Source organism: Hibiscus syriacus, unplaced genomic scaffold (assembly GCF_006381635.1).
Source record: "Hibiscus syriacus cultivar Baekdansim isolate YM2019G1 unplaced genomic scaffold, ASM638163v2 tig00111105_pilon, whole genome shotgun sequence".
In the NCBI taxonomy this organism is placed as follows: Eukaryota; Viridiplantae; Streptophyta; class Magnoliopsida; order Malvales; family Malvaceae; genus Hibiscus; species Hibiscus syriacus.
Window position 1 is genome coordinate 5743607 of NW_024062987.1, and position 24732 is coordinate 5768338.

The 24732-nt window shown below is 36.4% G+C and overlaps 2 protein-coding genes and 2 long non-coding RNA genes across 4 annotated transcripts; all 4 read left to right on the forward strand.

The window, feature by feature from the left end:
* The first annotated feature begins 4181 nt into the window (after window positions 1–4181).
* LOC120154018 lies at window positions 4182–4604 on the forward strand. The gene is made up of 3 exons (XR_005518847.1): window positions 4182–4228; window positions 4348–4458; window positions 4545–4604. It is a non-coding gene; the product is annotated as an uncharacterized LOC120154018 (long non-coding RNA).
* A 412-nt stretch (window positions 4605–5016) lies between these two features.
* LOC120153765 lies at window positions 5017–7310 on the forward strand. The gene is made up of 3 exons (XM_039165649.1): window positions 5017–5871; window positions 6336–6486; window positions 6641–7310. The coding sequence occupies exons 1-3, from the start codon at window positions 5017–5019 to the stop codon at window positions 7261–7263; spliced, it is 1629 nt and encodes a 542-aa protein (XP_039021580.1). The 3' UTR covers window positions 7264–7310.
* Window positions 7311–12890: 5580 nt separating this feature from the next.
* Window positions 12891–13712, forward strand: LOC120153766. Its single transcript, XM_039165650.1, has one exon. The coding sequence runs from the start codon at window positions 12891–12893 to the stop codon at window positions 13710–13712; it is 822 nt and encodes a 273-aa protein (XP_039021581.1).
* Window positions 13713–14915: 1203 nt separating this feature from the next.
* LOC120153877 lies at window positions 14916–15719 on the forward strand. The gene is made up of 3 exons (XR_005518827.1): window positions 14916–14948; window positions 15441–15519; window positions 15628–15719. It is a non-coding gene; the product is annotated as an uncharacterized LOC120153877 (long non-coding RNA).
* The last annotated feature ends 9013 nt before the right edge of the window (window positions 15720–24732 follow it).

A 24732-nucleotide genomic window follows, 5' to 3' on the forward strand; every position in this document is an offset into this window, starting at 1 on the left:
GGTTCGCAGTGGTGGCCATGGTGGTTCATGGCCAACGATCGTTTATTCCACGAAGTAAAAATGAAATAGGAAAAGAGGAAGAAATTTGAGAGAAATAATAAAGAGAATAAGAGAGGAAATGAAAAACCTTGCGCAGAAATGATTCTGGGGAGAGAAAAAAGTAAAGTTATTTTGGGTTTTGGGTTAATCACATGTCAAGTCATCCATTTTTAATATGTTTCATGTTTTAGTTTAAGTATTAGGGTAAATAGCATACTAGGTCATCATAGTTTTAGTGTGTTTTGCATTTAGATCACTAATTTTAGGTTAAATCACTTTATTGGTCCTTTAAGTTTAATGTGATATGCGTCTTTAGTCATTTTAGGGTTAATCGTGCCTTAGGTCCCTTCAAGTTTAGCGTTTTTTGTGTTATGGTCACCATTTTCTTTTACTTTACATGATTTGCGAATTGGCTACTTTGTTTTGTATTATTTTAATTTAGTCCACTATTGTATATATTATTTGTGTTCGAAATGGGATACTGATGTTTATGCTATTCTATTTTAGTCATATATTTATTATTTTATTACGATTCTAGTGCTCATGTTATGTGATTTTCTTGTTTCATGCCATGATATTTATTTTTATTAATGTTTATAATTTTAAAATTATTTTTCACTCATTTTTGTCACTAAGATATTAATGAATATATATGTATATTGTTTATTTGTACCATTAAAGTATGTTTTATGTTCTAGGTATTTATTTTACTTATATTATTATATATTACTTTATTATATACATAATATTATATGTAGAGCACGATAAATATTATATTTTATATTTTCATTATATTTTAGAATAAATATTATGTCATACGTTTAATATCATATTTAGAAAATATGTATCTATTTATAAAGTAAAACAAAGTTAAAATTAACCTTAATGTGTGTATTTATTTTTTAAATATATCAATGTATCATATTTTATTATGTTTAAAAATAACCTTAGACTTTTAAATCTTTTAGGTCCGATATTTTAATTCTTTGACATGTTTATTCCCCGAACTATGTTTATACATTTAATATTGATATAATTAAATATGTTAAATAGAACCTCCATTTTAGGTTAGATTTCAAACTAGTCTTTAATTTAGGGGATAATTCGAGTTGGCCCTTGCGTAAACGCTCGAGGGACCATCTCGGTTATTTGATTTAATAATTTTTTAAAATCAAATAAGATTAATATTAGAACCTACATCTTTAGGTTTAAGCCCTAGGTTCCTTAATTATCATAATTTGATACCTTAAGTTAGAAAAGGCCTTAATTTATCTTAGATTGATTAGGATTGAATAAGATTTTGTCCGAGTGCATTTTATTTTAAACTTTAAGGCACTATTCACTTATTAAGGAGTTAATAGTATATCCTCCGCGATCGTGCTCAGGGGGTGACTACTGGTAATTCCCTAATTAAGTTAACATCCTTTTCAAAATCACATCATGTTTTTAAAACGAGGCAATGTTCGGTTATTAGACACAATAGCTTATCTCCCGCATTTACGCTCGGGGGCGAATGCTATCGGTCTCAGTAAACGAATACCCTTTTAAAACTTTGCATTCTTAATGATTTTTAAATTAAATAAAGATCGAATTCAAAATTTCCAATTTTAAATATAGGGTAATCGACTAGGTACCAATTTTTGGGCGCTTGTGGGGGTGCTAATCCTTCCCCACGTGTAAATGACTCCCGAACCTGATTTCTGGATTTTTCGCAGACCTTAAAACTTGGTATTTTATTAAAATAAAATGTTTTATTAAAATCACCTGGTTTTTACGGTGTTCCAATCTCACCTTAAATGATTGGTGGCGACTCCTCACATTTTTAAATGATTTTCAAAGAGAAAAAACCCGAGTCGGTATCGGTCTTTCCCCGCCCGGGCGAAAAACGGTGTCGACACCTGCCATTCAAAAACATTAACTCATCCAGAAAACCACCCAACACCTTTTTGTTTGCCTGTCTATGGTGAGGAAAAACTTGGGTTCTTGAACATGTATGTTTATCAATAAAAGTCTTAACTTGAAACATTTCGCAATCTTTTATCCTCTTTGCAATCATACGCCACGTACAATTTTTGTCAATCATACACCTTGTTTCGAAACGATCTCTACTTGATTTGTTAACTTTTAGTTGATAGCCATCTTCCACACATTTCGTATACAAATCTATCTTCAAGTTTTTGTTCAACATGTTCATTCACAGTCGTAACTTTATCCTCATTATCATCAACAACATCTTCCTCGGCAGCGGCTGTTTCATCATCAAAATTCGGGTATTGATCAATATCAAAATCATTACACGCAGAGTCTGTTTCTTCTTCTGAAACATCATCAAAATCCGAGTATTGACCAAGATCAAAGTCCGGGTATTGACCAAGATCAAATTCCGGGTATTGACGAAGATCAAATTTCGAATACTGACTAGTACTCACAATTTGTTCTGTTGGCTCATCATCGTCTAACTGGTCAATACGAAAACCGGAATTTGGTGCTGAAAGTTGATTGAGATTTGGATTAGGGAAAGGTTGTGGGTTTTGAGATTGTGTTTGGTATTGGAAATGTGGTGAAACAAAATTTGCTTGGTGATGAAATTGTGGTGGAACCATTAAATTTTGAGCACCATAAACTGGGTTTGAAAAACTTAGTTGATTACTACCCGCTACTGACCCAACTTCACCACTTCTAGGTTCAACAACATACAATGTAACATCATCTTGCGAAACACTAATGCAAGCAATGAATCGTTCAACATCTTCATTGTCGGTTAACAAATAAACTTTACATTTTCTCAGATAAGATAGCCTAAATCCACTTAAGGGCTCTAAATTCAATTTATTTGTAACACATAACATTAGAGTTTCATAAGTTAACTTTTTTAATGACAGTTTTAGTTGAAGATTCATGGGTAAAGGCATATATTGTAAAACACCATGAACATTCTCCCACGACCCTCCAAAACACAAATCTATTCAAACATGATCAACATTAGATGATTTCATTATTGTAAATTAATTTACTAAACAAACGAGCTGCGAAACTAAAATCTGTTGCCGGATGGGGAAGGGTGTCGTTGGATATAGGAACGGATGTCGCCAGAGAGAGTGATAGATGGAGATGGAATGAGTTGCGATTTAGGGATTTAGGTTATGAGTTGCTGCTTCGTAGTTATATACCCAAAACATTTGTGTTGCGAAACTAAAACCTGTTGCGAATTTGAAATTCAGCGTTGCGACAGTCAAAATCGCGTTGCGATAGTCAGGATCGCGTTGTGAATCTAGAAACTGATTTGCGATATTGGAGATCGCGTTGCGATTTAGAGATCACATTACAATTTTATTGGTCATTTTGACAAATAAAAAAAAATTGATCAAAATCGTGTATTATAAGGAATTTTCGAGTTTATTTTCTCTATAAAATCATGATCTGTTTATACATGCGGTCGTGTGCCACGTCTTCCCAGCAGTGAGGAAGATCCGAAGGCCGTGGTAAAACTGCTCCGTGTGGCATGGCATTGATGAAAGAGTTAAAGAAGAAAATTACAAGGCAGTTGATTTGTTTCACAAGGGAAGACGTTGGGTTCTTAAATTTCCAATGGCAGAGTTAGGTTTGTGTATTGTAATGTCACTGCTTCTGCAATATTTACTGCTCTCTGCTCAAACTCAGACCAGACTTTTTTCCGACTCCTTTAAGCTCTCTTGTTTTGTTTTTTTACTGTTTCTGCTATAATCTGATCTTATCTGGTTTCAACTGAAGCCGACTCTTAGCAGTTAGCATCTCTGCTATTGTCACCAAATATTTTTCTCCTGAGATAAATCTTTCTTCTCTGTCCTTTTCTTACTTAGAAACCAAGCCCATTTTTTTTATTACAATTATCCTAGTTGCAATAAAAGGAAAAAACAAATCCTTACCGTACATGGAAGAAACGAAAATGGTGCTTGGATCATGAAATTTGGCAGCTTTTAAGAATCCAAGGCGAGTTTTTGTTTTTCCTCTTGCAATGAAGTTCACGGTTTGCTTATTAACATCTTTGTTTTCCCTTTGGGAGGATTTTTTTCCATCTTCTCTTGTTGATTTTTTTCCTTTACATGTTGGATTTATGGAGATCAGATCCCCTTGTTCGTTTACGTCAGAGTTGATACATTGTACATTGTTTCTCTTTGTTAGCTGAATGAGCAAATGAAAGTAAAATCAGGTATGAGTTTGAAGATCAGAGTTTCTTCCTTTTTGTTAGCCACTTAGATTATGTTTTGTTATAGTTGACTTAAGGTGTAATAATTCTTGTATATATATATATATGTTATGATTCTATAGATGCAATAATGGAGGTCGAAAAGAAACATTCAAAGGGGGGAGTTTTTCATTTGTTTGATTGGAATGGTAAATCTCGAAAGAAATTGTTCTTGAACACTGCCGAAATCTCAGGTGTTTGTTAGTTTTTTTTTTGGTATGTTATAAGTTGCTTTTTTTCGTCTTCTCGAATAAATTCGTGATTCATGTGCAACTTGCAGGAGAATCAAAGAGAGGAAAACCTGTGGAAAATCTACTGAAGTCGCCGCCTTTTATGGTGGAAAATCTACTGAAGTTGGCCCTCAGACAACTTCCAAAACTAAAGTGCCTTCATTTGGTTCTTCTTCAGTCCCTTTGAAAATACGGGATTTGAAAGAGAAAATCGAAGCCGCACATAAAGTATCCAGGCCTCAAAATCTTGAAGAGCCTAGTTCGAGTGCGGCGAAGGCTTTGAAAGAAGGAAAGAGTCGAAATAAATCAGATTCTGCATCAACATTAAGGACATCTAGGGATTCAGAGAAAGGTAGTTGTAACAGTTCAAGGAATAAGGGGAAATCAGTCTCACTTGCACAGCAAGCAAGGGCTAATGGTCGGAGGAAAGAGGAGTCCTTTTCAAGTGGTAATGGGAGTTCTGCAAATCCAAAGCAAGGGAATGATGCTAAAGGAAAACAATTTTCTAGGAGCCGGGCCGATATGCGAAAAAATGTGGAGAATGGAACTTCTGCTAATAGGACTAACAATGTCCTGAGGCAGAATAATCAGAAGCAGAACTGCATATCTGGTAAAGACTACTCGACATCAAACGCTTCAAATCGGAAGCAGCAAGGTAGAAAGGTTAGATCCTTAAATGGTACAGCGGGTCCGAATAGGACTATAAACAAGGTGACTATGACCTCAGAATCTCAGTCCAGGAACACGGGCTCTTCAAAGGAGCTTCCCATGTCTAGAAGAAAGAATTTGCCCAGAAAGAAACAGCCTGCAAATGAGGATCTTTTGTCTGGAAAAACAGTTTCTGAAAATTCATCAATAAATGGTGTTGGAAGGTCCATAAAATGTAATGTTACAACCGACGGGCGACCAAATCAGGATGCAGAGAAAATGAAGACAAGCATGGATGTTGTTTCGTTTACATTTACATCTCCCATTAAAAGATGTATGCCTGATGTACCTTCCACAAGTGAAGTTGTGGAACCGAGCTGCAGCGTTCATAGTGATCCTTCCGGTAAAAATGATACACCATTCTCGAAAAGCTCAGGATTTTCTTCTCTTGGACTTGATAAAATTGGTGGGGATGCTCTGAGTGTTCTTTTAGCAAAACAGCTACATGAATTGGCATATAGAGTCGAGTCATCCAGTTGCAATATCATTTTAGAGGAGACTTCGTGCAGTCCCACATCTAGTCAGCAAAATTCAGTGCTTCCGTCTAGTACAGTGACCACTACATCAACGGGACATCACAAAAGACTTCCGGTGGATCTAATGAAAAACATATCACTTAGTTTCGATGACTTAGATTGCTCTTCAATCGACAATCTGGAGCTTGAGCAGGTTTGGTTTACTCACTCACTGCTTCCATTTACTTGTACAATGAAATTTGTTGCTTATTTCTTGGTGTTTATAATAATGTCTCACACCGCACAAGGATTTTCCAAAGCATAGAATTGACTCCTTGGATTTTAGATGGCATTCTTCCTTAACCAAAAATACATCATAATTTTACTGAATTATACCTAGAGACAGAAACTTCAGTTTTTAGGAGTTAAAATCCAAGCTAATGGAGAACTTTTCCTTTTTCCATTTTCTAGTAGCCTACACCTGCATCCTTCGATTCTATTCGGAAGAATATATATTCATCTGTTAGTACACTTAACATTTCTTCATAATGTACAGACAAGTTGTTCTTAGAGTGATATGGAAGGTTGATAAGATGTCTCTAAATTCAAAAATTTCCTCGATTGCCTTTCACATTTCATAATTCGACATATGACCTTAACTTTATCGGACAATACCAGCTTCCAGAAGAAATGGAAGATCGGAATGCTAGCAGCAGCAGCAGCAGCGAGACTGGCATAGAATCAGATCTTCCGTGGCCTAGCCCGCTTTCAACTCTTGAACATGCTGTTGTGAGTGAGTGTTTCACTGATGGTACAGATGGTACCAATGGTAAGCTTTACTCTTCTTATTTTCTTGGGGCAATGCCTAGAGTATACTTATGTGTTTGTCTCAGAGGCAAAGAAATGATTATTGGCATAGATGATTAATATGTAAACTCAGTAATCAAGTTGTTGCATTGACTGCATCCAATCTCCATTTGCAGGCATGATGTGTTTCGCTCTCGATCATGAAGTATTAAGCTCATCACCTGGAATTAAGTCTTCCCAAACCACGGGAGAAACCGACGAAAAGCTTCTAACTACGACATCCGGTTCAACAAATTTTAAACGATCAACCAATTCCGAACTCGATTATGTTAAAATGGTGCTAAAAGACTCCGACCTAAAGTTCATAGAACATGCATTGGGTCAGACTGATAATACCATGATCCCGAATGCCTTCGATCAGCTCCAGCATTGGAACGGAACAGAAAGACACAGAGAAGACTGCAATAAGCTCGAACTAAAGCTTTTACTCGGTTGTGTGAGTGAATCCCTGGAGCTAAGGTACGGCCAAGTTTTTATCGGAAGCTGCAAAGGATATGCTAAGTGGGGAACATTGATCCAAAACAAAGAATGTCTAGCAGAAGAATTGTACAAAGATATATTGCGTTGGAGAAACATGGCAGACATCTTGGTGGTGGATGACCTTGTAGGCAAGAACATGAACGCAAAGCATGAGAGATGGCTTGATTTTGACATGGAAGCATTTGAAGAAGGTTTAGAGGTTGAGAATTCCATATTAACTTGTCTAGTTGATGAATTAGTTTTTGATTTATTGCTTTAAAGGCTCTCTCATAACCATTTTCCCTTGTAATTCACTGTCCAGCCAAGCATATATTTGGCAATGGAAGGTGGAATGTGGAAAAACATGTTCTTGAGGCCAAAGGGCTCTCAGTTTATTCCATGGTTAGGAAAAAAACTGAGACGTTGTTGATAAATTAGTATGATCTGATGTGCCTTTCAAACCAGAATCTGAAAATTATATTAACAATCAACCTAATGATATCTCGATTCTCGAAGAAGGTGGCCGCCGAATAAAATATGCAGTGCATAAATGACACCTAATCCTTGTTTTATGAGATACGAACAGTAATAATACAAGTTAATTAACCATTTAAATTACTTCGGACTGTAGCAGAGGCAGAAGGATATATATATATATATATATATATAAATTAATATCATGGATGATGGATCCCTACTCTTCTCTCAAGGCTTGCTTTTTCTTTTGAAAAAAAAGTGGTTTTTTAATGTTACAGGATAAAGACATTCAGCAGCCATTCATCCTTATAAACAGGGTGATATATATATAAAAAAAATAATTAACATTTGCAGGAATTTAGGGATTGCTTCTGTAACGGGAATTAATCCCTGCATAATAATCCCTGCGAAAGAATCTCTGCATATAGACAGAAACATAAGATCCGACTAAATTTAAAAGAGGAAACATGAAGAGAATGATACACAGAAGTCAACGTTAGCAAGCCCAGTTCTAATCCTTCATAAATACCAATAACAGAAACGTATAAAAAGTATAAGTCATGGAAAATACTACAAAGACATTAAAAGAAGACAGAGATGATACACCCTATAGATGTGACCCACGCTACTCGACTACCCTAGTCTTTAGCCTCCATATTTTCCTATCAGAGGTCATGTCTTCGGTAAGGGCTAAATCCCTCAAATCAGATCTTAAGCAGTCTTCCCACTTTCGCCTTGGTCGTCCTTTCCTTCTGGCACCGTCGACTGTAATCGACTCTACCCTCCTTACCGCATCCGACGGTAGTCGCCTAAGGACATGCCCAAACCACCGTAGTCTTCCCTCCCTCAATTTTTCGGAAACAGACACCACCCCCAAGGACATCCTAATAGCAGAGTTTGTCGTCATATCCCTCAGAGTCCTACCACATGTCCATCGAAGCATTCTCATTTCTGCGGCCTCAAGCCTCCTTACGTGATCCTTCTTGGTTGCCCAACATTCTGATCCATACAACAGCGCTGGTCTTATTGCCATTCTATAAAATTTTCCCTTAAGTTTTAGAGGGACCTTCTTGTCACACAGAACTCCAGTAGCGGCCCTCCACTTTAGCCATCCCGCCTTTATACGGTGTGTAACGTCATCATCTACACCCCCATCTTTATGTATCATAGACCCTAGGTACTTGAAACAATCCTTTGAGGGGAGAACGTGTCCTTCTATGCATACTTCTACATCTTCATCGTTTTGGTTCCCATTGAAGTTTGAACATAAATACTCTGTCTTTTCAATATTGATCCTTAAACCTTTTTCTTCCAAAGCAGTCTTCCAGGTAGCCAGTCTGCTATTCAAATCAGATTTTGTTTCAGCAACTAAGACAATGTCGTCAGCGAAAAGCATACACCATGGTACACCGTCTGGTGTCGCACAATAGATGTCGTCCATAATCAAGGCGAAGATGTAAGGGCTAAGAGCCGACCCCTGGTGGAGTCCGATTTCCACCGGGAATGCCTCGGTGTCGCCAACTGTAGTCCTGACGTAAGTAGTAGATCTACAATACATATCACGAATCGCCCGGATATAAGCAGTTGGGATCCGTCTCGTTTCCAAAGTCTTCCAGATCGTATCGCGGGGAACACTATCATAAGCCTTCTCAAGGTCAATGAACGCCATGTGAAGATCTCTAGACTTTTCCCTATATTTCTCCATAAGCCGTCGAAGTAGATGAATCGCCTCCGTGGTAGACCTGCCTGGCATAAAGCCAAATTGGTTTTCCGAAACCCTAGTAACTTGTCTCAACCTAGCCTCTATCACCCTTTCCCATAGCTTCATGGTATGGCTGAGGAGTTTAATACCTCTGTAGTTACCACAACGTTGGGGATCTCCTTTATTTTTATAGATTGGTATCACCGTAGACTCTCTCCACTCCTCTGGCATCTTGGCAGTCTCTAAAATAATATTAAAGATGTTGGTCAACCACTTAACTCCCTCTTCTCCTAGGGCCAACCACACAGTGATAGGAATTTGATCAGGACCGACAGCTTTGTCCCTTCCCATCTTTCTAAGAGCCATTTTGACTTCCTCAAACCCAATCCTACTTGTAGGGCAGTCATTGGCCGTAGTATGATAGTCGGCTAACCCATCAACGATACTATCTCTACATGGAGAGGCACCGTCATTAAATAAGCCAAAGAAGTAACTACCCCAAACCCTCTTAATATCGTGATCTTTCGCTAAAAGAACACCATTGTTGTCCTTAATAAACCTAATGTTACCTAGATCCTTTTTCCTAATCTCCCTAGATTTTGCAAGTCTGAAGATGCCATTTTGTCCTTCCTTGGTGTCTAATCTCTTGTACATTTCCTCGTATGCCTTATCCTTTGCTTTAGCTACCGTTTTCTTGGCTTCCCGCTTTGCCTCCTGGTATCTTTGTTTAGCTCTCGACCTTTCTTCGTCGTCATTGCATTGTAGAAACTCCTTGAAGCAAGTTTGTTTTGTCTTCACCTTTGTTTGGACTTCGTCGTTCCACCACCACGATTCTTTATGTTCCTTGGCCTTCCCCGTCGACAACCCAAGGGTATTTTTGCCAACATCTCTGATGGAATTTGCCATATTTTTCCATAACATATCTGCATTTTTTGAGTTTGAAGTTTCAAAACTTGTATTAGACAAAACCTTACTCCTAAAGTCATCAGTTGTCGCTCCATGTAAGTTATTCCAGAGGATCCTAGGTTTACCAAGTTTAGCCCTCCTATGAGTGCTCCGCCCGTGGGGTACGCGGTACACCAAAACCAACAATTTGTGTTGTGATGCACATGCCTCTTCAGGGAACACCTTACAGTCAATGCAAGCCCATCGTTCCTGATTTCTAATCAAGATGTAGTCGATTTGGGTACAATGTCCCCCGCTATGAAACGTAATCAAGTTCGCATCTCTCTTATTAAAGAAGGAGTTAGTGATCACCAAATCGTGAGCAGTAGCAAAATCAAGCAACGTACGCCCCCCATCGTTCCTGCTACCATAACCGAAACCCCCATGAACACCGTCATACCCGTCGGTTGCACTTCCTATATGGCCATTGAAGTCTCCCCCTATGAAAACTCTTTGGTCCTCCGGAATACTCCTAAGTATATCATCTAACTGATCCCAGAAGCAACGTTTCTCCCCCTCCCCTAGGCCAACGTGTGGGGCGTACACTGAAAGGACATTCACTACTTCCTCTTCTATAATAACCTTAATCATCATGATCCTATCCCGGTATCTGCAAACTTCAACTACATTTTCCTTGAGCCTAGAGGATGCCAAGATACCCACCCCATTTCTAGCGTTATCTACGCCTGAATACCACAACTTGTACCCATTACACTCTCTGGCGCGAGACCCTTTCCACCTAGTCTCCTGAATACATGCAAAATCTATTTTTCTATTATTAAGTACGTCGGTCAACTCCAGCAGCTTAGCATTTAATGTGCCTACATTCAACGAGCAAACTCTTAATCTAGTCTCCTTGTCACCACTCTGTCGAGCCCTCCCCCTATACGCCCCATGGGATCTAAAAGAATGACATGACCTCAAGTAATCATCTGTAACAGAAGCTATGAGGAACTATGAAAAAAGAATCCAAATAAGACAGAAGATGCACTAATAAAACGCTAGAGAATTGAGGAGTACTAAAAATCCTAGTTGGTTACTTAATAGGATTTTAAGAAAAAATAATACTATCTTATTTAACTATAGGCCAATATCTAGAAACTATAATTTAAAATGTTCAATAAATATCCGAGCTAAGCAAAAAAGGATTAAAATTGTAACACGAGATATAAGAGTAATGAAATCCTACTCAACTAATTAAAAAACATCAAACCCAAAGCTGGTAAAAAAAGATCAGTATAAAAACAAGAGAAAAAACAGCAAGAAGCTAAGTCAAAGAAAGCAGATCCAACAACAACAAGATTAAGAAATATTAAGTACAAAAATATGCAAGGGATATGCGAAACAACGACAGAGCTAAAAGGGATATATCAAAATTCGTGGATGCGAAATTAACAATCTTTGTTCAGATAAAAATCTGATAAAAACCGTGCTATAACACAAAATCAAACCTTTACCTATCAAGAAATTAGCATGCAAAATATTATGAAATTAGAAGAAAAAGAGAAAATCCAGAATTTTTGTTCAGAAATTAAACCGCTGACGAAGGCGATCGTTGCTCTACGAGGAAGGTGGTCCGATCGAACTGCAAGGCGGAAGAAATTGAGCCTGGAAAGTTCGTTCGGAAGTGCGAGAAAACTGAGCTGAAAACAAATAATAATACTAAAAATACAGAAAGTTAGATTCAAATAAGCGAAAAATATAATAATAAGCGGTGTCCCCTGATTCTAAACCGATTACCCAAATTACGATGGAAGTATCAAGAATGATAAAACCCCAGGAAGATCTGGGATCTGAAGATTCTGAAGTTTCGGTACTTAAATCAAACGAGGGATTAAACCAAGCAGAAGAAGAAATTATCCACGGATCTGTTCAAACTGACATAGTACTGGAAATGGAATTTGGAAATTTCGAACAAGGCTGCAAATGCTTGGTGTATTATACCCAGTTGAAGATAACAAAAGACAAAAACAAAGCTGAAACTCTGTCCACAAACGGGCACTGTTGTAGAGAAACTCAATCGGATGAGGACAGGTTTTACAAATGTTGCTAGCAGGAGAATACAAAAGCGAGATTTTTTAGGAAAAATGGTTTTTTAACAGATAACCCTAAAAATTAAAGAAAAGGGGAAAAGGGAAGATTCAAAAAACGGATTAGTAGTTTGGAGATTTTGCAGTTGCAAGTTGAGGCTTCCTATGTGAAAGTGAGAGGAAAATGAGTGTATAGGAAAAGTCAAAAGAAACTGTGCTTTGAAACAAACAACCTCGGCCTTCCTTCAGATCTGAAGAGCTACAAATAAAAAACACCCAACAAGTTCTGTTTCAAAATTATATTTCACCAAACTTTTCTCTTTGAGAAAAATGAAGAAAAACAATAAAACCACCCACTATAAAGGATCTGTAAACCAAAGAAGATTATGGTAACCTTAAAAAAATAAAAAATCACGAAGAAGGTTAGTTAAATGCAAAGAAAATGAACCAAAAACAACCGCGAAGGAAGCAAGAGCAGATCTGTTACAAAGATGCCTCCGCAGTGTGCTTTCTTTATCGCTCTACGAACTGCAAAGCAATGAGAAAAAAGGCTGGACACAAGAAATGTAAGTAGATCCCTTTCATTAAAAGTCACTAAACTTTATAATTTGATTAACCATCGAAAAAAGGTTCATTTTTAGTATGAGAAATTGGAAATCTGTGTGAACACGACCATTATAAAGCAACCCCCAACACTTGATGATTAACCAATCCAAAACACATACACTTTGGTCGCACAAAAAAGAAAGAAAAATGGGGTTCCAAAAACTCCACGAGCCTCAAGTGTTGCTTGAAGACAATGACAGCGCCAGCTCCACACCCTATGTTAGTTCTCCTTCAAGCCCTGGACCCGGACCAGGATCAACCAATGGTGGGTTCTTTTACAGTGCACCAGCTAGCCCTATGCACTTCACCATGACCACCTCAGTGGTTCCAATGGTATCACGGACAACTCAACCATCTCCTCCTGGTCATGAGTTCGAGTTCGATTTTTCAGGGTCGAGTCAAAGGGGATCCATGACCTCAGCTGATGAACTTTTCTTGAATGGACATATCAGACCGTTGAAGCTGTCCACCCATTTGGAGAGGCCTCAGGTTCTGGCTCCATTGATGGATAAGCCCTTAAGTAGAAGAACAAAGTCCATCTCCCCTTTCGGACATGCAATTAAAGATTTAGGCCAAAAAGCCGGCGGCAAGAACAATGGAACGATCGTTGATTCGATGCCGGCTGCTTCTTCTTTGGATGGAAGAAGGTCAAGGAAATGGGGTTTTGGCCTAAAAGGTTTCAGAAGGAGCAAAAGTGAAGGAAGAAAGTGGTCAAAAGAGAAGCAGCCTGGGAACAAAAGCAATTTTGTGGTTCAAGAGAAGCTAAGCAATGGGATCATAGGGAAAAGGAGGGTTCCACCATCACCACATGAGTTGCATTACACTGCAAATAGGGCACAAGCTGAAGAAATGAGGAGGAAAACCTTCTTGCCTTACAAACAAGGGTTGCTTGGGTGTTTGGGGTTCAGCTCAAAAGGCTATGATGCCATGAATGGCTTAGCTAGAGCTGTAAGTCCTCTTCCTTCCTAAATGCAGAGGTGTCAAAGAAATATTGTATAGTTTCATTTAGAAGCAATAACGTGTAAAAACGATATGCAGCATTCCTTGTATTTTGCAGTGAAAACGCAGTAGGATCTAATGTGTATTGCCTTGGCAATGATCCATGTTTCATCAGTATTAGGTACTGTTGCTGTTAGATCATTGAAGCAATAATAATACGAGGCACATGGTTCAGTTCAGGGATCTCAAGTCTTCCCTCTTCTTAATTTGTCGGCACTGGTTAACCCATATTAGCACAGGAGGACGGTCCGGTTCCGATATCGAAGAGAAAACTCCCTGTGTTGCACATGCGTACTATGTTTATATGTATTGCATCAAATTATTGGTTTGTTGGAATTTTCGAAATATATATATATAAGTCTATACATTTTAAATAATATATTTTAATAGCATTAACTAAAGGATTTTAATAGTATTGAGTTTGAACATGATATCTACAAAGATATCTGAGTGTTTATTGTCAAATAATTTAATTTTTTTTGAATAAAATTATCTTATCATCACTCTAGATTATTCCAAAAATATATTTTAATATGAAACCTAATGTTGAGCTTATATATTTTACTATATTTTAAATAAATCCTAATAATACGTTTATCTTATTTTGACGGTAAAACTAGAGTCAAGTTGACAATCAAATTTACAGTATATTTAAAAAAAAAATATTATTTCAATTTATTGAAATTAAATTTTAGATTTAATGTCGAACAACTTTTTTTATAAAAATAATAAAATTTGAGATATCAAACATGGATTAAATCTTTAAATAATTTTATTCTTAGATTAAAAGAAAAATAATTTTTCAAAGGATTTTAGAAATCATTATTTTTAATAAAACTTTTTTTATAATTTAATTATTTTTTATTTGAAAAAAAATATGATTTGGTTCAGGAAGCAGAAGGGCGAGGAAAATTGAAAGGTGAGTCCCTCCCCCTTACCTGATTAGCTTCTTTATTGTTCGCAATTTTGTTTGAAATTGAATTTTCAGTGTGAGAGTTTATTTATGTACAGAAAAAGGTCCTCCAGTGCAAAGGAAACCCCTTAAGCATAGGGATTATGAAGTTGTTCTTGAATCTCGTTTTGGGGTAAAACTAAGATTTGCATTGCTTGGATTGATGGTTATATTGTAATTTGTGTATAATTTCCCTGTTTTAATATCTATATGTTTTGCAGGTTGTTACTCAGGTGGCACCTTTAAGTCAGCAGGTATTTTTATACCGTCTTTGGAAGTTGCATTGCAAATTGTGTTTCTTGAAGAACTGCTTAGCTGGTTGATTTTCATTTATTCATTTAAGCTCATTCTGCATCCTATATGAGGTTTTCGGTTGTTTCTTGAGTCGAAGTTTATCGTCTGTGTGATTGTCAACACTTCATGTACCTTAAGAGGAAACTCATGTCAACCTGTCTTTGTAGACTTAACTTGATTCCAACTTCTCAGACGTGTTACTCTTCTACCAACATGTAAGGCTTTAGGATGGTTCTGGCAAAACAGTTGCATGTTTGCTTTGCTATATGAATGAATGTTTGCTTGTTTTGTAGGGTATCAGTTCCATCACTGAACGTTTGATATATTATTTTTGAACAAAGGACATGAAATGGAAGTAACGTAGTGTTCAAGGAATTATTGCTTTCTGATTTTTATTTATCTCTGTATGTTACAAACATTTTGGTTGTCTTGATTAAATTGATCCTTTGCAGGCCGAATACTACTGCTCAGTTTGTGAGTGTGTAGTAAAAGATTCTGCAAACTACTTGGATCACATCAATGGGAAGAAACGTATGTGGTATTCTAGAGATTACTTTGGGTTTGTGTTGACGTATATAGACATTCATATTAGTTTTTTCATTAATCTAATCCCCCTACCCCCGGGGCTATGTTTTTCAGATCAAAGAGCGTTAGGTATGTCCATGCGAGTAGAAAGGGCAACCCTTGAACAGGTACCCAGAGAATTATTTAATGTGCATTTCAAACACTTAGAACCTCATTGGATCACAAAAGCTGTGTTCTTTATTTTGACATTTCAATCTTTGGAAGTTATTTGGTAATGCATATAAAATGCAATCTAATAGATATGTACATCCTGTGGAGTGACCAGAGAAAGAGCTTAAGAATATTAGTAGTAAAATGATGGGTGGATGGGGATTCTACTAATTGTAATTTGATTAGCCGACTTCAAGGTGGTTGATGTCTCATCTTTTTCTTTATATTTTTCTAGATCTTGATGAACGCATCATGAAACAGCAGGAAGAAGAGGAAGAGCGTAGACGCCAACGACGAGGAAGAGAAAAAGGTTTGAATTTGATAATTACTCAGTTGTTTGGCCATCAGGTTACATCTTTTTGGTATTGAGATGTTGATTAGTGAGCATGCTTTTCTGGTATTGAGCCTATTTTCAATATCCCTTGACAAGTAATAATTGATCATTGATTTCTTTCGAGTTCAGAAAGAGAAAGCAGCAGAAGAGGAACCCGAAATTGATCCCGACGTGGCAGCTATGATGGGATTTGGCGGTTTCCGTTCATCTAAAAAATGAGCAACATTTCTTCTTGTAAGATCACTGTTTTGATGCGATGAGAGAAAAATCCTCGACTTCGGTATATTCATCTGCTGGAGATGGAATTACCAAGGTTTTTTGTGTTGATTTTTTTAAAAAGATAAGATTTTCATGTATTTAATGTTTATGTTTAAATTTGAGGTTTTAATCAAGTTAAATTTTAAAAAAAATTCATTTCAAGCCTTTTCGAGTTTCAGTTCATGATTTCGAGTTCGAATCGAGCTTAAAAATTTTAGACTCGTAAATTTTCGAGCCGAATTAAACTTCAATGAAATTTTTTTAAATCGAGTCAAACTCAACTAAACTCGTTTACACCCTACTCTGTATTCCATTGATTGTTCTCCAATGATATAAATATTACTAAAAGAAACAAAAGAAATAGGGAACTGTACACATGCGTATATTCCGATTGAGGCTCCTGTAAACATACGCGTACTTTTACATGGGTAGGATGTAATATTACATGATCCCAAAATTTTAGGGATTCCACACTTTAAAAAAATCTGCTAATAAAAAAATAGGATACATTTTATTCAAGAAAATATATTTTATTTTTTTTTCTTAGAAAATAGAAAATATTAAAGAAAATATGTTTGGTGGTAAAATTAGAAAATGAGTTATAGAAAAGAAAAACAAAAATAAATGAAAATATGAAAACATAGAAAATATGTTTTCTGTATGTTCATTAAAATTGTTTTGGAAATTTGAAAAATAGAAAAATACTAAATCTAGAATTTTAACTTAACTTATCTATTTTTAAATCTTTCTAACAATAATTTTTTGATTTAATGTATGTAAAATTATCAAACTTTTGAAAAGAAGTCAATATGATCCCTAATTTTTTTTACATTGGTCCTTAAACTAATTTTTAATAATTTATTTTTTAGCATTTTTATAATTTATGTATTAAATATCTTAATAATTATTTATATTTTAAATTTAAATAATACCTTAATTTAAAAAAATAAACCCTCAAACTTTCTAAAATATTAATGAAGCCCTCAAACTTGGTAAAACATCAATTAAACTCATTTTTCATATCATTATCCATCGTGTACTGCCACACTACATCAACATTGTAGATTGTCATGTAAACTTTATGAACTGTCATATAATCGTCGTGATGATTTGATTCAGTAAGTCAAAAAAATTAAATAGATTTTCTGTGTTATAAAATTTCTTATCAATTTTATTGTTTTTGCATAACTCACATGTAAAATTTAATTAATGAAATTTTTTAATAATTATATTTTAATTTAATTATTTAATAATTGTTTATTCATCTCTATTTTAAAAAATTGGATATCAAATATATTTTCACAATTTTTATTTTTGAATTTATTTTTTCATTTATATTTACCAAACATGTTTTCTAATTTTCATAAAACTGAAACTGAAAACTATTTTCTAGAAATAAAAACAGAAAACAAAAACAGAAAATATTTTCTAGAACCAAAAGACTCGTTTCCCAAAACAAATTTTGCTATCGTTCCTTTATTAATTTTCATGATAAGATTTATTTTTTTTAGTTTTCTCCTTTATTATCTCAAAAAATAAATTGTAATCATTTATTTTAAAAAAACTCACAATAAATAAATTGTAATTTTTTCTTCATAAATACCCCACTAAAATCATAATTTGTAATGGTAAAAAATATTTTAACAGACTCATTTTATAATGAGAAAATAACCTCAGTGAGCAAAAATGCCTTATAATATACGATTTTAACCAACTTTTTTTGGATTTGCCAAAATGACCAACTAAATCGCAATGCGATCGATAATTCGCAACGCGATCTCCGGTATCGCAAATTAGTTTCCAGATTCGCAACGTGATTCTGACTATCGCATTGCGATTTCCCAAATTCGCGTTGCGATTTTCCTAATTCGCAACGCGAATACGTAAATCGCAACACGATTACGTAAATCGCAACACGATTACGTAAATCGCAATGCGAATACGTAAATCGCAATGCGAATCTGACTATCGCAATGCGATTTACATAGCGTCATTCGTATTAACGCGTATTTTTTTTTCAAATTCCAAACACGAATATATTAATATATCGGAACACTGAACCGTCTACAGTATATCCCGTAATCGTAACTCATAACCTAAAACCCTAAATCATAACTCAGTCTCATCTTCATCTCTCACTCTCTAAGGCGACATCCGTCCCCATCTCCGACGAAATCAGTCCCCACGACGATAACAGTCTCCATCTCCGGCGAAATCATTCACGGTCAGAAATGAAAAATCAACCAAATCAACCACCGAGGGTTAGTTTTTTTAATTATTTTTATTTTGAAATTTTTGCATTATTATTAGGTTTTTCATATTGAAATTGATGATAAGTTTACTGATGTTTTCAATAATAGATTAACCATTTCACTTAGATTGCTTATTATATTCATTCGATTGCTACCAATACTGCTAAACTGTTTAGTCTTTAACCCTGTGAAGTTAGTATTTGTCTTTGTTTTGTCTTTTGGTTGAAGTAATGCAATCCATTCAAGTTTCTTTCAATTTTAGTATTTGAAACCGAGAATGACTATCGCAACGAGTGAATCGCAACGCGAAAATGACTATCGCAATGCGAATTTGACTATCGCAACGAGAGAATCGCAATGCGATTTTCATTTCGTGTTGCGATTCTTGCGTTGCGGTAGTCAAATTCGCGTTGCGATAGTTATTTTCGTGTTGCGATTTTCATTTTCATGTTGCGATTTAAAGTTTCAGAAACTATTCTTCTTCTGCAAATTGAAACTTGAATGAATTGCATTACTTCAACCAAAAAACAAATACTAAATTCACAGTGTTGCAAATTTAAGTTTGAAGAATAAACTACTACTCTTTATGTTTATTGTTCATATCTTCACAGTGTAGTTTTTGGTATATATAAATTGGTATGTTTATTGTTTTTGCAGAACTTTTATTCGGCTCAATTGACCTTAAGAAATAAAGTAAGCCTGGCCAAAACAATTGCGTCGAAGCTTTCACATGCACAAAGAAAAATATTTGAGGATACTTACTTCGGGCCATGGCTGAAAGTACAACATCCGGGTGGAGATGCTATGTTGACCCATCTGTTTCTTCAAACCATGACTAGCGATCTACCAGAGACTATACAACGTCGTGATGAAGAGATATGGTTTGATTTTCCACCGGCGTATACGTGTTTTGGGCGGGAGGAGTTTTGCTTAATCATCGGTCTACGCTTCGGACACGATGATGTAGATCGGTACACTAGACATATTACCCGCCTATCATGGTTTTCCCGGGTTTTTCCTGAGCAGTCAACGGAGAAGTCGAATTTACACGTAGAAGACTTGACGAGATTATTGAATAAGAAAGATGGTTTTACTCGAATGGATGACGTCGATGTTGTCCGAGTATGCCTTCTAATACTTTTGCAAGCCGGCTTTTTAGGCAGATAGGCCCGACAACCTATTCCTAATGATCTAATTAAATTGGTAGAGGACCTAAATGCATGGAACCTGTTTCCGTGGGGTTCGTATCTATAGAGAGCTACATGGAATAAGTTGTCGTCTGCCTTTAATGATCGGAAAAGTTTGCGTGGCGATGGTTCCAAATACACTTTGTCAAGCTTTATTTGGGCCTTTAAGGTAATAATTTTTATATAATGTTTCCAAAATTATAATTAATTCTTTAACAATTACTAATGTTTGTTATTATATTGTTTGTAGATTTGGATATTTGAGGCCTTTCCCGCCATGCAAACATATGCATTAAAAAATTCTAATGATATTCCTAGGGCTATTTCTTGGAAGAGGAAACGGTCCTTGCAGCAATGGGAAGATTTACTACCATATACTACAATAAATAATGTAAGTTAACACAAATACTACCATATGTTTATAAACAAGTTATTACTAGTACACGTTTAACTTTGTTTGAGCTTTTATATTGTTAGGAGGCCAACACTCCATTACAGAGGTTGACACCCACGGAAGCTGAGCTTGCCACTGATTGGTGGCAAGCTAGTAAGCTTTTTATTTTGATGGCACGGATGATGAGCAGCCACCACTTCGAGAGCCATCACCTCACCCAGAGCCATCACCTGATCGATCCGAATATACACCTCCACAACGAGAGTCATCACCTATTCTGTCACATCATCGAGCCTCTTCTCCACCATCACCTCATGATAGGTGACCGGCAAAGATGCCATGACGTTTATCTCCATGTTCTCCACCTCCACCTCCACCTCCACCTCCACCTCCACCTCCACCTCCACGGGATGAGTTAGGGGAGTTACGTAATGAGGTCAATGCCTTGCGTGAGGAGGTCGGTACTTTACGCGATGACAATGGTGCATGGCGTGTTGAGGTGTCTACTTTACGTGGTGAGGTAGCAGCTCTACGTGAGATTGTAGCATCGTTGCAGAACGAGGTTCATACTCTACGCAACAAGGTAAGTTTAATATTTTTCATATTTAACTTGATGATAAATTTACTCGTAATTTCACTTAGATTGCTTAGTAAATTCATTCAGTTGCTGCCAATACTGTTTAACTGTTTATTCTTTAACCCTGTGAAGTTAGTATTTGTTTTTGGTTGTCTTTTGGTTGAAGTAATGCAATCCATTCAAGTTTCAATTTGCAGAAGAAGAATAGTTTACTATCGCAATGCGGAAATGACTATCGTAACGCAAAAATGACTATCGCAACGAGAGAATCGCAATGCGAAAATGACTATCGCAATGCGAAAATGACTATCGCAATGTGAAAATGACTATCGCAATGCGAAAATGACTATTGCAATGCGAATTTGACTATCGCAACGAAAGAATCGCAATGCAAAATGAAAATCGCATTGCGATTCTCTCGTTGCGATAGTCAAATTCGCATTGCGATAGTCATTTCCGCGTTGCGATTTTGTTGTTGCGATTTTCATTTTGCATTGCGATTCTCTCGTTGCGATAGTCAAATTTGCATTGCGATAGTCATTTTCGCATTGCGATAGTCATTTTCGTATTGCGATAGTCATTTTCGCGTTGCGATTTTAAGTTTCAGATTCTATTCTTCTTCTGCAAATTGAAACTTGAATGAATTGCATTACTTCAACCAAAAGACAAATACTAACTTCACAGTGTTGAAAATTTAAGTTTCAAGAATAAACTACGACTCTTTATGTTGTCATTGAACCTGAACTAAACCTATATGTTGTCCTTTTAAATGTTTATATAAGTGCTTACTTCTGGAATGTTATCTGATGCATTTTGTGAACAATGATATAATAATGACTTGGGTGAATACCATGCAAGTTTAAAATATATTTGTCTTTGTTCTCACTGTTTAATATCATGTCTGTTTATTTACTGATTTATGTATTAATTTATTTTTAGCGGCCCGCTAAGGTGGATGCTCTACGTCGGGTTTTTCTTGCAAGACGGAGTTCACGCATCAGACGGCGTGCACGTGCCATTACGTCTCTGTTCAACCCAATAGTGCGAAGAATCTGTAAGAAAAAGCCCGACTCACCTGTCATCGTTCAAGAGACCTCCCCTATCGTTCAAGAGGCCCCTATCATCCCTCAAGATTCTCCTCCCACCGTTCAAGAGGCCACTGTCATCGTTGAAGAGGTCCCTCCCAACATTTTAGGGCCCGATTCATACGGCGTAATATATCAAATTATTGAGAAGCCCCCTCACGTGTCGGACATGATGGATGACTGTTGGCTTTCGTATAAGTTACCGGCCAGTACCATTCCGGCAGATGAAGTGGAGAGGAAACAACTACCAGAAACAATTCTGGATAATACCCTTTGGGCTAAGACCGCAGTTGATTTTTATCTACATGAGCGGAGCCAAGGGTGTTACGCTGACATATACAAACTCAACGATAATATACATTTGTTGATTGAACGGTCTTGGTGGGGTGTATTATTAGGGGTTGAAGACAACGGCTATTTTGATGGGGGGTAAGTCTTATATTTCTTATATTTCAGTTTGATTAATTTTTTTAAAATTTATGTAATTCACTAATATATGTCTTTTTTTGTAAAACAACATATTGATGCATGGGTGACACGTCTTCTAATTGTAAGGAAATTGAAGAAAAATATTAAAAAAACGCGATATACAATTATGCCGACGTCTTTTCACGTAGTTCACTTGAAGAATCAACAACAGGAATCATATGTGTTGGCTAATGGACAAGCTAAACTTTATCCTGCATGGTGGGAGGTCGATAAGGTTAGTATATTTGTTTAAATATTTTAAAGGTGTTCATAAATAAGTGCGCAATTTGAATTATTACATTTCGATGCAGGTGTTTATCCCTGTTTTGGACCGTACTCATTGGCTTCTCATCGAGCTTCAGCTCCCATCCCTAAAGACAATAGTATATGACAGCATGATAAATTACATATCATTGTCTGATTTGAGAGATATGATTAAGGGATAGAGCTCTCATTTGGCTAAATTCTTGGATGCAATTGATTATTGGACTAAGTCTGGAAACAAGAAGCCAAAGAAGTTCAATGTTACAGTTATCATAGACGAGACCGCGCCACAACAAACGAAGGAAGCCAGAGGGGATTGTGGTCCTCTTGTATGCATGTGCTTGGAGCGTTTGACGACAGGAAGACACATTTTCTACCTCCCACCGATAGAGATAGAGGTGCAGTAGGCTTGTGGTTTCGGCGTTTTATGGCTAGAGCGATATATGCGAGATGCTGCCTACCTGCATCCGCGTTATGAAAGTGTCCATAAACAATTTGTAAGTCAAATGCAAGTGTTGTTAAACATATTTACTCTTTTTGGTTTGAAAATGTTTGGTTAAGTAGCTAGAATTCAATAATTTGTTGTTTGTAGGTTTTAGATGTGTAGAAAGTGTTGTTGATTCAATGTTTGGTTTCTGCAGGTTAATCCTGAAGTGAGCTGCGTGAAATGGATGTATGGGTGCAAAAGTTGATTTCATTATTATTTTTTGATTGTTTAATTGATTTGTAAAAGATGATTTGTAAATGTTGATTTGTTTAATTGATGTGTACATAATATTTGTGCTTGTTTAATTGATTGAAATGTAATAGTTGATTTGTTGATTTCAATCTGCATTATGTTGAATGCAAAACAGACTATCGCAACGCGGAAATGACTATCGCAACGAGAGAATCGCAATGCGAAATGAAAATCACAATGCGAAATGAAAATCGCAATGCGAAATGAAAATCGCAACGAGTGAATCGCAATGCGAAAATGAAAATTGCAACGCGAAATTAGTTTCGCGTTGCGATTCACTCGTTGCGATTTTCATTTCGCATTGCGATTCTCTCGTTGCGATAGTCATTTCCGCGTTGCGATAGTCAATTCCGCATTGCGATAGTCATTTCCGTGTTGCGATAGTCATATTCGCGTTGCGATTTCCGCGTTGCGATAGTCAAATAAATGTCTAATAAGTGATAACAACTGAACATATCATAGCAATGTTCAAACTCAAGTTACTAATACATGCCTAGCTGAAAATGTTAAAAGTTCACACATAATATACACATAATACAACGTTTGCTAACAGTCCCAAAAGGTGAAGCCGGTTGTGATTGGGATTTTGATGGTGATCCATATTTTGGCCAGGTAGCCTTCTGTCCATGGCTGGTGGCAAAACTGTTTGTAAGTCATCTGGTATGTCTCACTCAGAAGGATGTGGAATAGGGTAGACAATCTCGCCATAAGTCTGTCGATTTACTTCTGTAGTGTAGCAATCCATAGCATATGCGCTTGAATCATCTTGGTTTAGATAAAGAGAAACTTTTATAACATGGCCACACGGATAACCAGATGTTTGCCATTTCATACAACTACACGTCTTTGCATTTAGATCGACAAGCCCATTTAAGTTATTATCCAGTACTTCAAACAAAGTGTTTGAACATGGTTCAACTCTCCATGACGTTGGCTTCACAACACGTTTCATTATCTTTTTTTCTGTCCATGGTGTAACACGATGTTCCAATGTTCCTGTAAATTTATATAAATAATACTTAGTAAAATATATGATAAGTTATGAATTTAAAGAAATAATACCTGCATGGTTTCTTTTCTTGTAGTACCACTGTTGAATAGAGGCTCGAAAAAACTCCATTAACATAGTAATGGGTAATTTCCGGGAATGACGACTTAGAGCGTTGATTGATTATGCACTATTAGACGTCATGAAACCATATCTTGCTCCAAGTTGATGTACTCTTGACCTTCTTTCAAACCCGACATCTTCTAGTGTTTGAGCACACTGAGGCAAAACACGTCTTAAACAATTTATATGCTTATTAAAATCCACTTCCCGATAAGCTTTTACAACCTTCCAGTATGTCCATTTGTGATTTTTTATACCAGCAGACCTTGATTTTAGATTTCTATACAAATGAACACCACAAAGTCCATGAAAAGCATCTGGGAAACACCTTCTAACAGCG